At 41.7% G+C, this 15427-nt stretch overlaps 1 protein-coding gene across 5 annotated transcripts in view; it reads left to right on the top strand.

Moving 5' to 3' along the window:
- The first annotated feature begins 7762 nt into the window (after window positions 1-7762).
- KIF21A (kinesin family member 21A) overlaps window positions 7763-15427 on the top strand; it is a 150978-nt gene continuing 143313 nt past the window's right edge. For all 5 annotated transcript variants that reach the window (XM_049625280.1, XM_049625279.1, XM_049625277.1 and 2 more), the window contains exon 1: window positions 7763-8161. In XM_049625280.1, coding sequence (XP_049481237.1) covers window positions 8118-8161 — 44 coding nt within the window. In that variant the 5' untranslated portion in view covers window positions 7763-8117. The remainder of the gene's footprint in view (window positions 8162-15427) is intronic.

Genomic DNA, 15427 nt, shown 5'->3' with positions numbered 1-15427 from the left:
AGAAATTTAGATACTCGCCATTAGTTTTCCTTAGAAGAATTTCACTATTTTTATAAAAGTGATTGATGTTACATTTTAAGAATTTCAAGCAATATTAAAAGGTACAAAGAAGGAAATGAAAAAATCCCTCAAACCCACCCAGAAACGACTCCCAGTACTCAAAATAAACATAAATGAGAAAAATGTGAAGAAAATGTGTAGTTAGTTAAAACTTTGATTTTTCTAGTAATGTTATGAGTCATTAAAAAATAAATTTACAAGATGTGAACAAACTCCTTTTATCATGAGGTTAATTACTGTAAGTATTTAAGCTCACCTTGTGTTACTTTGCAGTATATGTTCTTCATATGCAAACACTTGTACTGTAGGCTGAGATTTTCTAAGCCTAAAGAATAAAAAGTATGGTGAAATTAACAGTGAAGAACAAAGAACCCAGAACAGGGAGTCGAGATATCTAGATTTTAAATGAGCTCTGCCAATTGGGTAGTGTACGTGTGAGTATTGGGGCAGGTTGGGTGTGGGGGTGGGGAGAAAGAGAGTGGGGGAAGGGGGCGGCCGCTGGAGGTGGAGAGCAATTCTCCTCTCAGGAACTGTTTCCCTGTCTGTAAAATGGAAGGGGTGTACTAATTGTAAAATGTTCTCCATCTCCAAAATTATAGGAGCCTAGCTTACATTCGCCACTTTACAGAAACTCAGGTGCTCTGGTTTTCTTCCTGATAGTTTGAATGTAACCTTTAATAGACACTACAGTTTGGAAATAGTCTCTCTGAGAACTATAACCAGTAGGCAGCAGACTATCTACAATGAAAACTTGTTCTGTGTTGAAATCAAAGCATAGCATACCCTTCTGGGAATCACTTATTTGTTGAACAAATAAGTACTGGCTGCACTCTTGAATTTTCCACAGATTCTGCCCTTTTAGTAATTTACAGTCTAGTTGAGGAGTTAAAAAGTGATCATAACAATAACAAAGACATTAATGAAATGTGATGAAGATCTGAAAGAGGAAAAAATCACACATCTGGTGCAGAGGCAGAGTGAAATCACAAATAGGTTGAAGAAAGGGTGATTTTTGAGTTGGGCCTGAACTATAGATAAGATTTTGACAGATAGTTGTTTGTTGGGAAGGCTTCTGTTTCCTCATATGTTACATGGAGGTGATAACTGTACTCAGCCTCTAGAGATGAAAGAATTATGTAAAATAATTCATGTTAGTCACTTCACACATTACAATGGCATGGTATGAGAGTCTCATAAACGCTTTCCATTGTTATTAATGAGGAAAATGAATAAAACAAAAAGAATCACTAAAGGAAAATTGGTATTTCTGATTGTGGTATTAAGGATTGGTTTCCTAGAGACTGTTTTCAAAAAGATTTCTGAGGAGATGGCTGTCTAGGCATGCTCTTCCAAAGCTGGTTGTTTGCACATAAAGTTGTAATCAGAACTTTTTCTTTTAATCTTTCTGCTAGCAGCAAAAAGGAAGAAGCAAATAACTTTTAATGACTGATTAGAATGTGAAAACCAGAAAAACACTGGGTAGATGGCCTAGAGGGAAAAAACTGGTGAGACAGTTGCTCTAATGCATGTTGTAGCTTCTTTTTGGCTGCCTGTTTACTGTGTACTAGAATCTCTCTTCTGAATGTACCTTAGACAGGTGCAGCTGCAGCATCTGTATCTGTTTCTTAAAACACTTCGTATTACAAAGATATTTACCATAAAATTAGCTAGTTTTACAGGGCACTTATTGTGAGTTAGTGCTGTGATTAACATACGATAAAACTCTTTCAATCTCCAAAACAACTCTATAAGGTGAAAAATACATTGCCTACGTATAAGAAGCTGAGACTTAGGTCCCATATCTTGCCCAAAGTCACTTAGTCATTCAGCTTATCTTTAATGATCCATATTATGTGTCAGACGCTGTTGTGGGACCTACAAATACATGAGTGAATAAAACAGAAAAGAGGGGTGCCTGGGTGGTTCAGTTGGTTAAGTGGCTGACTTTGGCTCGGGTCATGAATTCAAGGTTCATGGGTTAAGATTCTGTCTCTCTCCTGCTCTGCTGTCAGCACAGAGCCCACTTTGGATCCTCTGTACCCTTCTTTCTCTGCCCCTCCCAGCTGGTTCTCTCTCTCTTTAAAAAATAAATAAACATTAATAAACACATTAAACAATAAATTTCATATATTGAAAAAAAAAAACACATTAAAAACATTAAAAAAAAAAAAACAACCCAGAAAGGTCTCTGCTATCTTGAAGCTCATATTCAAATGGAGGCAGACAATAATACAAAAAAATTATCAACAAGAAAATATAACCTAGTGGAAAGGGCTATGAAGAAATAAAATAGTGATATGATAGTGAATAACTGCGGGTACACAGTGCTGGCTTCATGGGTGAATGGTTAGTGCACTCACACAAGGCCCTGGGCTTAGAGGGCCTTTGCTATTAATTTAATGCTCTACTATCACTGTCTTTTTAAAAAAATATATATAGTTTTTTTTAAGATTATGTATTTATCTCTCTAAGAGAGAGAGTGCATACACATCCAAGAGCAAGGGAGGAGCAGAGAGAGAGGGAGAGAGAATATTTCATGAAGGGGTCCAAGCCATGAACTATGAGATCATAACCTGAGCTGAAACCAAGAGTTGAACACTTAACTCACTGAGCCACCCAGGCACACTATCTACTATCACTGTCTTAAAATGCTTAATAATTCTATCTTTGGATTTGTGTTTCATGAGGGAGATGTGGTAAAAGACTAGTGCATCTGGGTAAGTAGAGGACATAAGGCAATATCCATGTCCTCCATTCTTTGTGGCACCATTCTCCTATAGCTTTTGTGATGTCCTGTGAGCATAGAAATCTGGTTGATCTATAATGTGTGGGAGTTCGGTGGGATTCAAAGCCAGTATGAGTATGAGGTAAACATGTTTTGTGTGTGTAAGCAGGGATGCTGATACTTTGAGAGGCTATGCTTCCCTTGGACCAGAACTTGCTTCAAATAAAAAAAAGGAAGCAGTGGCATTCTAAGAAATACACTGACCAAAGAACCCTATCATATTCTTTCTTAGTCATCACTTCCCTGTGGCTACTATTAATGATGATGTAAAAGGAAAACAAAGACAGGGAAAAGTAGTTCCTCTTCCTTTCAGTTCTTCCTTACTCATCTGTAAGCCAAAGGTAGAAAGTGTTAGTAGAATATAGATGTATCAACAAGTGAAATAAAAAAGTTGAGTTCGTTTTGTGCAATGTTTTCACAGTTAAGAATGAAATTCATATGCATGTATGTACTACACAATAGGAACTGTATAATTTTGATAATTCCACATGTGAGTTAATTGCTCTATTCATAGTTAAAGCTGGCATTGCACAATGTAAAGATGAATGGTAAAATTAATGTTAATAATTAAAAACTTTAAACTTTTCTTTGTGGAAAGTAACATTAAATAGCAAATAAATACCATGACATGTTGAGCGAGAGTTCAGAAGAAAGAGCTTTATATTTTAACATCTTTTTTTTAAGTTTATTTATTTTGACAATGAGAGAGAGAGAGAGAGAGAGAGAGAGAGAGAGAGAATGCATGAGCTGAAGAGAGGCAGAGAGAGAGAGAGACAGAATCCCAAGCAGGCTCCACACTGTCAACACAGAGCCCAACATGGGGCTTGAACCCATGAACTATGAGATCTTTACCAGAGCTGAAATCAAGAGTCAGACACTCAACCAACTGATCCACCAAGGCTCCCCTGTATTTCAGCATCTTCTTTTTTTTATTTTTTAAATGTTTTTATTTATTTTTGAGACAGAGAGAAACAGAGCATGAGCAGGGGAGGGGCACAGAGAAGGAGACACAGAATCTGAAGCAGGCTCCCGGCTCTGAGCTGTCAGCACAGAGCCTGATGCGGGGCTCGAACTCACAGACTGTGAGATCATGACCTGAGCTGAAGTCGGACGCTTAACCGACTGAGCCACCTAGGTGCCCCAAGTATTTTAGCATCTTTAACAGAATTTTTATATTGCTTTTCTAACAAGATGCTCTTCATTTTCATTTTGCATTGGGACATGCAAATCATGTAGCTGGCCCTTGTGGGGGTGCTACCTCAGATGGGATGATCAGGAGAGGTCTCTCTGAGGAGAAAAATTTAAGTTGATACCTAAAAGTTCAAAAGGAGCCTACCATGGGAATATTTGGGGAAAGAGCATTACAGGTAGAGGAAATTAGCTACCGCAAAGTCTCTAAGGCAGGAGAGAATTCTTTGTGTTGAAGAAATAGAATGAAGGTCAGTATCACCACAATGTAGTAGTTATGACTTAGAGTAACAACTGATAATGTTAGGGGTGCATGGTTGGCTCAGTTGGTAGAGCATGAGACTCCTGATCTTGGAGGTTCTGAGTTCAAGCCCCATATTGGACAACACTTAAAAAGTGTTTTGTTTTTTTTTTTAAACCCACTGATAAAAAAAAGAAAGAAAGAAAGAAAGAAAGAAAGAAAGAAAGAAAGAAAGAAAGAAAAAACTACAAAGATAAGGCTAGAATCTGGAGAGGCCAGAGTGTGAAGAGTCCTAAAGTCTAGAAGAACTTACTCTATTTCTTTTTTTTTTTTTTTAAAGTTAATTTATTTTTGAGACAGAGCATGAACAGGGGAGGGGCAGAGAGAGAGGGAGACACAGAATCTGAAACAGGCTCCAGGCTCTGAGCCATTAGCCCAGAGCCCGACGCGGGGCTCGAACTCATGGACCATGAGATCGTGACCTGAGCTGAAGTTGGATGCTTAACCGACTGAGCCACCCAGGCGCCCCATCTATTTCTGTTACTTAGCTCTTGGAAGGTTTCAGGCAGGGGAATGCTATAAATGACATAGATTTTAAAAGATCACTCTTTCTGCAGTGTGGAAGTGAGAGTGGGCTCAGGGAGACCATCCTGAGTGATCTATATCTGAAGAATTCCTCACCCTTGCAGAAAAAAAATCATCATACTTTTGTTACAATTTCTATTATTGCACTTATGGATTTCCAAATTTGTTTTCTTGAACTAGACTGTAAGCTCCTGGTAGACCTGACTGTCTGTACTCCTCGTAGACACTACTTTCCACTATTGCTGGCATATAGCTTTACCACTAATTCTGTCTACAGGCATTTATTAAATATTAGTTGAGTAACTGAAATAGGATTTAAACTATACTATGGTAAAAAGCTCTTCCCTTAGAGTTTTCTTCAACTTAAGATGATAAATTAGGTGAGCTATGATGTAAGGGGTTAGATAGCAGCTAGAAAAGAATCTAAATTAAATACAAAGATAATTTATAAATTTGGAAATTTTGAGGAAATGACTCAGTCCTCAAAGGAAATTTTAATTTTTATACTGCTTTTTCCTGAAACCGAGCAGAAAGCTACAGCTGTTACTGGTGCTAATGTTTTGGCCAGAAGTTCTAGCCTGATGGGTTGGAACTGAAGCTGGGTTAATACATATTTTGATTGGTTTGCATGCTATGTAAATGTGGTGCTGAATTTGTTGTTGATGCTGTGAACTAAGGAGTTTTCACATAAAGGTCTGATTTTTCCTTATCTCTTGAGAAGTAACAAACATACAAACAAAAAGCTTGGCAACATTGGGTCTGCATTCCAGCAGGCCAGAGCTGATGGCCACTGTCTTTGTAAGAGGCCCGGTGTTCTCTATTTTATCAGTCCTTACCCTGCCTGCTCAGACTCATGTTAAGTGACCTGCCTGGCTATTGCTTGGTAGAATTTGTGTTTGTGACATCTCCTACTGAGACTTATCTAAGCTGGTGCTATTTTAATTTATTTTTTAATGTTTACTTACTTTTGAGAGAGAGAGAGAGAGAGACAGACAGACAGAGCATGAGTGAGGAAGGGGCAGAGAGAGAGGGAGACACAGAATCCAAAGCAGGCTCCAGGCTCTGAGCTGTCAGCACAGTTCCCTCCGCCGCCAATGGGAAGCTCGAACTCATGAACCCGGAGATCATGACTTGAGCTGAAGTCATGGGGTTAACTGAGTGAGCCACCCAGGCGCCCCTTAAATAAGATCTTTTGGGGTGCTTGCATGGCTCTGTCCGTTAAACACCTGACTCTGGATTTTGGATCAGATCATGATCTCATGGTGGTGAGATACAGCGCCGTGTCAAGCTGGGCTCTATGTTGGGTGTGGAGCCTGCTTAAGATTGTCTCTCTCCCTGTACAGCTTCCTTGCTTATGTGTGTGCATGCACTCTCTCTCTCTCTCTTTCTCTCTCTCTCTCTCTCTCACACACACACACACACACAATAAAGAAATAAGATTCTTCTAAAAGGTCTTAAATTATTTATATTTCTCTTTAGTTTTCTTGCTAAATTTGCTTGGCTTTAGTTGCCCTCCTTGCAGCGTTTATCAATCCAAGAAGCAAGGAAGCCAATCGAGAGCCACCCAGTCCCACCTGGGACTGCCAGGGCTGGAGGAAATGGTGCTCTGGTTTGTTAATAGATAAATACTGAGGGAAGGACAGGCTTTCTGGAGGGCAGACAGAGGAGAGCTTTGCCACTAATTTGGTCTACAGAAGGATACTCCCTATCTCTGCTCTCTTTACCTCCTAGCCTTGTGTCTGTTAAGACTCAGGGGTATAGAGGTTTAGGGACAGAATACCTTTTCAAACTATACACAATGATATATCACACAGGCCTTCATTTAAGGCCATTACACGCGTCTTGTTTGTCCCAGCGTGTGCTGCCTCCTCTGACCCTTGCTGCTGGATCTCTGCTGGCTAGGGTGACTAGGTGTGCGAATTTAGGATGTCAGTACTTGGGGCTGTGTCTTTATTGGGACGGTGCCATTTAATCTATTACACTGTTTTGTACGAACCCGCATGTTTATTTAGAGAAATGTATGGGGCAGTCCACAAAAGATACTCTGTGGCGAAGCTAATAAAGGCTGTTGCTACAGAGCTATCTAAAGGCATGTGGAAGCACAATAGTCACAAGCAGAAACCACAATGGCTCAATGTTGATAGAATCCCGGGATTGGGAGGTGCTTTTTGAAGGCCAGGAAAGGGAGGAAAAAAAAAAAAGGCAGTGTGTGAGGATTTACTACACAGCAGGTCTTGGTGGATATTCAGTCCTGGGAACACTTGGTACCAGGGTGCAGTTCATTTACTAGCGTGCACATGACTTAACAGAAACGCATTCAGGAGTCTCGGAGTAAATCGTTTCCATATTCCACGCAGGCTGGTAAACGGCCGACGGACTGCAGAAGAGCCCAGCTGCCCAGACAGTGGCCAAACCGGGGAGCCGGTTTAGCACGAACGACTGACTCCCGGGAGGGAGGGCGATCCGCGGGGGGCTGGGGAAGGGGGTCAAAGTCCAAGCTGGAGAGAGGACAATAAGCCTAAGGGTGGAAACAAAGCGGCCCCAGGGTGGCAGCTGACCGATTCCCGGAGCTGCGCCCGTGCTCCAAGCTCAGACTTTTAGCAAAGGCGCAGGGCGAGCACCCGCTGCTGCGTTCTCCCAGAAGAGCCTAGAAGGGCGCACGGGCTCGTCGCCCTCGGGCGTGGGCAGCCCGCGGCCGGCATCCCTCCCCCGCGCGCCTCCCTGCCCAGCAGCGCCAGGCAGTGCCCGCCGAGGGCAGGGCGGGGCGCGGGCCGGGGGAGGGCGAGCTGGGGCCGGGCCGTGCGGCCGCCGCTGACGCAGTGCGGGGCCGGAGCCCTGAGCGCCCAGGCGGGCGTGGAGCGTTTTAGCCCGGCCGCCCGCAGGCCGCGTCCCCACCGGAGGGGGCAGGGCGCACTTACCGGCCGTCAGGAAGCCGCGGGCGGCCTGCTGGCTCCGCCGCCGCCGCCGCCGCCGCCGCGCTCGCCTTTCAAGCGCGCCTCGTCCCCGCCCCAGATCCTGGGGGGTGAACGGGGGAGAAGGGGCGGGCGTCCGCCAGTCGCGAATCACCTCCTCCTCCTCCTCCTGCCTCAGCGCCGCCGCCACCTTTCCATTCAGTCGCCCAACATGGCTGGAGCGCGGCGGAGGTGAGCCGGTCGCCCCCTGCCGCTCCAGTCTGCGAAGCCCGAGAGCCGCGGCTCCGGCGGTGCGTCGGCTCTGCGGTGCAGAGGCCCAGGGGCCCTGCTGTCGCCGGCCGCCAGCATGTGGGGCGCCCCGGACGAGAGCTCGGTGCGGGTGGCTGTCAGGTGAGGACCGACGCGGCGGCGGCTGTGGCGGCGGCGGCGGGAGGGCTGCGGGTTGGCGGGCTGAGGGCGCGGCGAGGACGCGCTCTCGTCCAGGGCAGCCGTGGCCGCGGTGCCGAGACCTGAGGGGGCGGTCTGGCGGGAGGCCGGCGTTTGGGTAAACTGAGGCTGCGTATCCCCGCCGGCAGGGCGCGCGCGGGGAGACCCTGCAGCCCCCGCGCCGGCGGCCTTTGCAGGTAGCGGGCGGCTGCGCGACGCCGGGTCCCCGGGGCGCCCAGACTGCGCGGGGGTGGAAGCCGTCGCCGCCCGCCCCCGCCGGTCCCGCACCAGGGGAACAACCGCCTCAGGTGGGGCCGCCTTGGGCGACGGCCTGGCCGGCTTCGCCCGGAGGAGCTGCCTCGGGGCTGGGCTGCGGTGTTCTTTTTATTATTTAGAGAATGTCTGTCCTACGTGTACGTGCAGCTCCGGCCTTCTGAGGCTGGAGACAAAGCATCAGACTGACAGCGCTTCCGACGCAGGGTTCTAGATGCCCGAGCAGATGGAAGTCTCGTCAAGCATCACGGAGACACGCGTAGCACAAGCGTGTGGGTGTAGGAGACACATCTGGCTGGCCTGTTTGGCGTTGGAATGGGAATTCTCTGTAAGAATTACATTTCTTGGTGTCAGGCCTGTAGAGGGAAGAAAACTCTTCAGCAAGTGGAATACATGGGTGACTGGGTGTAACAGCCTGACGTTAGGCAGGGTGGATACAACACAGCATTATACACGCCTGGGTGTGAGCTTTGAACTACCAGATACATCAAAATTGTATTTTGGTCAACGACAGATGCACGAGTATCGAATATAATTTAGGCTGTTTTGATACATATCAAGAGGCAGAGCTCTGACAGTTGCTCACGGAAAATTGCAACATCATCACTGAAATATTAATGAAGCATTCATGGTAGCATAAGTGCGTTGCTCTCGCAGCTCTCTGATGGTCTACTGTGAACCCACTTCTCTTTATACTTTGAGGGATTATAACAATTTTTAAACTTTGAGGGATTAAAAAAATTTTCCTCGGAAAATTATTGAAACAAAATCTGCCATTCATGGAGCCTTTCTGGAAAGTTATTTTAAAGATGCTGTCATGTCAGCATTATTATTTTAGTGGCAAATCTTGGTTAGGCATAGAAATGGCAGTTTTATACGCTTTGTGTCTTTAATCAATTTACAGAATAACATGTCTTTTATTTTATTTTATTTTAGTTTAGTTTAGTTTAGTTTAGTTATCTCTACACCCAACATGGGGCTCAGACTCATGACCCCGGAGATCTAGTGGCATGCTCTTCCAACTGAGTCAGCCAGGAGCCTGAGAATAACATGAATTTTAAAGATTTTTTTTTTTTTTCTTTTACAGATCAGGAAATGATCACCCACGGAGGTGACAGTTTTATGACTGTTTAGAATCACCTGTTTTAAAGCTTTTGGAGTTTTAATTTGGCATTTTTGGTTATTCTGGGACTACTTATCCAATTGTTGGATTAGTTGATTTCTCCTAAATACTGCTACTACCTCTCTTTTGGCCTTTTAATACTCATTAATGACTGTACCATGGCAGAAACCCAATAAAAGGCAGTTTTGTTAGCAGAGCTGGTCGAAGAGGTGAAGAAGGAGCATAAAATAGTAATGAAAACAGAAAATTAGGGTGTAAGAGAAACCATTTTTAGAGATTTGAGGGTTTTGTCTGAATTCTCTAAAATATCATAGGGCGGTTTATTTGCCATGCTGTTAAATCTGCCGCTTGCACTGGAGGTGAGCAGTCACGGGTGACCCTAAAATACAGTTGACAGATAAATAATTTATATTTGATTTTGGTATGTATGTTTGCACTTTTTAAGTGGTAAGCATGGGTCTGTTTGGGAAAGGTTTATAAAAATGTTAACAACTTGGTAAGCTGCATTGTGAAGGTCCTTTTTTTTCTTTTTTCCATTAAAAACACTGAATAGATCCACTCTCTAAACTTATTTTGCATAGGGTAAAAATAACTTATGTTTTTATAGCACTTTGGTATTTATAAAGTGCTTGGAGACATATATTTTCATTTACAGCAAATATTTGTTGAATGCATATCCTTATCTCTGATTATCCTGATTCTCAGCTAAAAACAGGAATAATTCTTGGACACATACCATGTGCTAGGGTCAGTGCTGTTAAGATGTTTTATATCATGTAAAATTTCATTTCTTTGCCATAACAGTCTTTGATTTAGGTTCTGTTATTATGACCACTTTACAGAGGAGACACAGAAAGATTAAGAAACTTGCTTAAACTAGTAGCTACTGATGGAACCAGCATTCCAAACCAGACAGCTTGTCTCTACAGCCCAAATTCTTAGCCATTAAACCCATATAGGTGAAAGGCAAGAACATACTTCACAAAGCTTTATTTAGCTTGAGGTCGGTTGCCTTTTTTGGGTTCTAGTTCAATTACAAATGAGTGGCTTTGACAAGTTATGCATACCTTGATATTGCTGGAAAAGATAAAACTCAAAAAGAGAGGACCTGAACTTAGTTAAAATATTTCCCCAGATTGTCCTTAATCTTTCCAGTGTCCTCCAATCCTACCCTAGTTTGTGACAGACTTCAGCAGCAGGATAAGTAAATCAACACACAGACAAAAATCAACAGACATTTGACCTGCTTTTCCTCTTCAATGAATAATGTAATAACAGGTATAGGAGACTGACTCTACTGTGAAATGCAGAAAGTGTCCTAGAGGTTCTTGTGTTTTGTTAGAGGAAGAGACTTATCAGTATGTTAAAGCTGATGACTCTATTTTAAGATTTCTCATAGTAAGTGCAAGGGTCCTATAAAAATTTGGGGAAAGGAAATGCAAAAGAAAGTTTCTTATTTAGGGAGAATATTTTTTATCCAATTTCTGAAAATGGCTTTTACCTTCTGAGGTATTTTGCAGGGTATCTTTCATTGTGGTGGATATAGATTCAGATAACAGCCCTACTATTCAACCCATGCGGCTTTTGAGCACTTGAATCATGAGTAATGCTATTCAGGAGCTAAATTTATCATTTTCTTAACATTAAAGAAAAAAATTATCTGAGAGAGAGAGTGAGAGCGCATGTGGGCATGCACATGCAATCCAGGGAGGGGCAGAGAGAGGAGAGAGAGAATCCAGAGCAGGCTCTGCATTGCCAGTCTGGAGCCTGATGTGGAGTTCGAACTCACAAACCAGGAGATCCTAACCTGAGCCGAAGTCGGATGCTTAAACCAACTGAGACACCCAAGGCACCCCATTTTTAAACTTAAAAAAATTGGTCCTTGATTTAGTTTTTGGGTAACTTTTGAATATTCTTTTTTTTTAATGTTTTAATTTATTTTTGAGAGAGAAAGACAGGTGTGAACAAGGGAGGGGAGAGAAAGAGGGAGACACAGAATCCAAAGCAGGCTCCACAGAATCTGAGCTGTTGGCTCTGAGCTGTCAGCACAGAGCCTGATATGGGGCTTGAACCCATGAATTGTGAGATCATGACCTGAACTTAAGTGAGATGCCCAACTGACTGAGCCATCCAGGCCCCCCTTGAATATTCTTGAAACAACTTGGTTATATGGATCTACTTTTTTAACTTTAAGTCTGTATAATTTAAATACTTACAAAATATTTCTGGTAAAAATTTAGTGTCATAATGACATATGGTATAAGTATAATATATACACTGGATTTAAAAGATTTAGTAAGAAAAAATGAATGCAAATATGTCAATAATCTTTGTTTGATTACATATTAAAATTATATTTTGATATATTGAGTTTTTAAAATTAATTTATTTGGAGAGAGCCTTGCGATTGGGTGGGGGGGGAGCAGAGAGAGGGAGAGACAGAATCACAAGCAGGCTCTGTGCTGTCAGCACAGAGCTCTATGTGGGGCTTGAACTCACCAACCGTGAGACCATGACCTGAGCTAAGATCAAGAGTCCGATGCTTAACCAACTGAGCTGCCCAGGTGCCCCAATATATTGAGTTAAATAAAATATTATTAAAATTAATTTCATCCTGGGGTGCCTGGTGGCTCAGTTGGTTAAGTGTTCGACTTCGGCTCAGGTTCTGATCATGTAGTTTGTGAGTTTGAGCCCAATTGGGCTCTCTGCCGTTAGCACAGTGCCTGCTTTGGATCCTCTGTTCCCATCTCTCTCCACCCCCTGCCCCTCAAAAATAAATAGACATTAAAAAAAAAAGAATTAATTTTATTTATTTATTTTTCCTTTTAAAAAATGTGGCTCCTAGAAAATTTAAAATTAAATAAATGTGCTTGCTTCGGCAGCACATATACTAAAATTAAGTAAGTGTTGCTCACATTAAATTTCTATTGGAGGTGTGATGAGTGACGCAGTTGGTTAAGCATCCGACTTTAGCTCAGATCATGATCTCACAGTTCAAATGTTCGAGCCCTGCATTGGGCTCTGTGCTGACAGCTCAGAGCCTGGAGCCTGCTTCAGATTCTGTGTCTCCCTTTCTCTCTCTCCCTCCCCCGCTCAGGCTCTGTCTCTCTCTCTCAAAAATAAATAAACACTAAACCATTAAAAAAAATTTCTATTGAATAGTACTGCTCTATAATTTAAAAAATGTGAAAGAAGTACAGAATAAAACTAGGGTACATCAATATATAGAAACAAATCATAGCCACCCCATCATAGACTAACCACACCCTTAAATCAAGAAATTCCATGATAACTAAGGTGTCTTTTTTAGATAGACACACACACACACACACACACACACACACACACAAAAGACTTGATTTAAAGGTAACATTACCACCCCCCCCTTCCCCCCGCCAGGGTGCATAGGTGTGGAAAGATACTGATTATGGACTCAGTATGGTAGCTGAAGTCTTAGAAAATGTGGTAAATTAAATGGATGGCTTAGGTAGATGTCATCAACAAAAATGAGCAACAAAGTGTAATATATATTCTATTCTTAATATCTAAGTATACTGATTTGAATTAGTTAAGTCAAAATGATAAGATCAATTAAACATTTTGAATTCTAAATTTAAGACATTATCAGATGATGTGCCTTTTTCCCTTCCCTGTCTATGAATGCTGATTTAGCAGATTTGAAACTTTTTTCCTTTTCAAGAACTTTAGTTTGCAAAATATGTCAAGGGTTGGACAAAAATAGAGATACAGAGAAGACCATTGTGTTTTTGTGTCATTGTCTCTATGGTTGTGAGTTAAAATGTCTTTGTTTGGCTTTGGCAGAGAGCTGTACATATCCTTGACAGTCAGTTTGGATTAGTTTGTAATGTAGTCTAATTGGGTTTCAATTTGCTGTGTTTTTACCTTACTAAAGCAATTTTAAGAAGTGGCATTACTCAGCAGGCTTATGATTGGTTGGTTGCACAGTTAAAAGCTCAGTTTTAGGTCTGTGAGTGGCACTGATTTCCAATGTGACCTCTCTGCACTTTTCTTTTTCCACATGCTGAGGTGGCAATGTAAAGGTATTAAGAATTCTAAGAACTTTGCACATGCAGTGTATTAAATATGTGATTTTGTTGTTGGTTAAACTGTTGGGTCTATATTGACAGGAAGGAAGTATTTTAACATTTCAAACTTGACTTTCCTAATAATATGTTTACTTTGGGTACTCTTTGTTATTGAACAGAAAACATTTAGTCTTTTGTGGTCACTTTTTCCCATTCTGGTTATAATGAAAATGTACAATATTTTACTTAATCTACATTAAAACTCTATCATGTAATCTGTACAGATACCCTTTTCCCTGTTTTACTGATGAAAAAATGAGATGAAAAAAGGCACTAGGTGACCTTTTCAAGGTTTCTTAGCTATTAAATATTTTTGTTTGTTTTAATTGAGAAATAATTGACCCATAATATTATATTAGTTTCAGGTATACAGTATAATGATTAGGGGCACCTGGGTGGCTCAGTTGGTTAAGCATCTGACTCTTTGTTTTGGCTCAGGTCATAATCTCACAGTTTGGTTCGTGAGTTCAAACCCCACATCTGGCTCCTCGCTGATAGTGGGAAGCCTGCTTGGGATTCTCTGTCCCTCTATCTCCCTTCCCCTGCTTGCTCTTTCTGTCTCCCTCAAAATACATAAATAAATTTAAAAAGTTAAAAAAACACATAATGATTCAATATCATTGCAATCACATTGCAAAGTGGTCAGCATTATACGTCTAGTTAAAGTCTCTTATTTCTTTTTTTTTTAAATTTTTTAATGTTTTATTTATTTTTGAGACAGAGAGAGACAGAGCACGAGCAGGGGAGGGACAGAAAGAGAGGGAGACACAGATCCAAAGCAGGCTGCAGGCTCCGAGCGGTCAGCACAGAGCCCAACGTGGGGCTTAAACTCATGAACTGCAAGATCATGACCTGAGCCGAAGTCGGATGCTTAACCGACTGAGCCACTCAGGTGCCCTTAAAGTCTCTTATTTCTGTTCTTAAACGTTTTTCCAAATGTTTTCAAAACATTTCATCTACTAATTTCAAGGTAATAAAGATCTTTCAAGCTGAAATGCTTATATACATGTGAGGTAAATTATTCCAAACAACTTAATATTTAGAAAATATAGAAGTAGATAAATGAGGCTTTTAGATATATTTATTTTATGGAAATAGATGATTTTCTGGTGTTTGATCATTTGTTTATTCCTTTCTTCACGTAACAAGTGTTTATTAAGTGCCTACTATGTGTTGGGCACTTTTTTTTTTAGATCTTATTTTTAAGTAATCTCTACACCCAGTGTGGGCCTTGAACTTACAACACTGAGATCAAGAGTTGCTTGCCCCACCACCTGAGCCAGGCAGGTGCCCCGTGCTGAATACTTTTCTAATTCGTGGGATATGCAGCCCATATGACATACTTGGTCCCTGATTTTACATCCCTAACAGTACAAGTCTCTTTAAAAGCACAAAATATGTTGGAACTAACACAAAATGTAATCAACGGTGTGAACTAGAAAGAAAGACAATTGTTGCAGCTTAGTTTTTATTTCTCCTTTATTTTTTATTTTTATTTTTTAAGGATTTTATTTTTTTAAAGTAACCTCTACACCCAATGTGGGACTTGAACTTACAACCCAAGATCAATAGTCACATGCTCTACCAACTGAGCCAGCTGGGAGCCCCTCTCCTTTATTTTTTTAATAGCATTTTTTAGTTACTGCATTCATTAAAAACAGTGATTTAAAAAATGAAAGGTGTGCCCTGATTCCAAAGGTATTTCATATGAAAGGTGAACTTCAAAGC

The sequence above is a fragment of the Panthera uncia genome, chromosome B4 (assembly GCF_023721935.1).
Source record: "Panthera uncia isolate 11264 chromosome B4, Puncia_PCG_1.0, whole genome shotgun sequence".
Classification (NCBI taxonomy): domain Eukaryota; kingdom Metazoa; phylum Chordata; class Mammalia; order Carnivora; family Felidae; genus Panthera; species Panthera uncia.
Note: the sequence above shows the minus strand (reverse complement) of the source record. Positions and strands in the feature narration are given on the sequence as shown.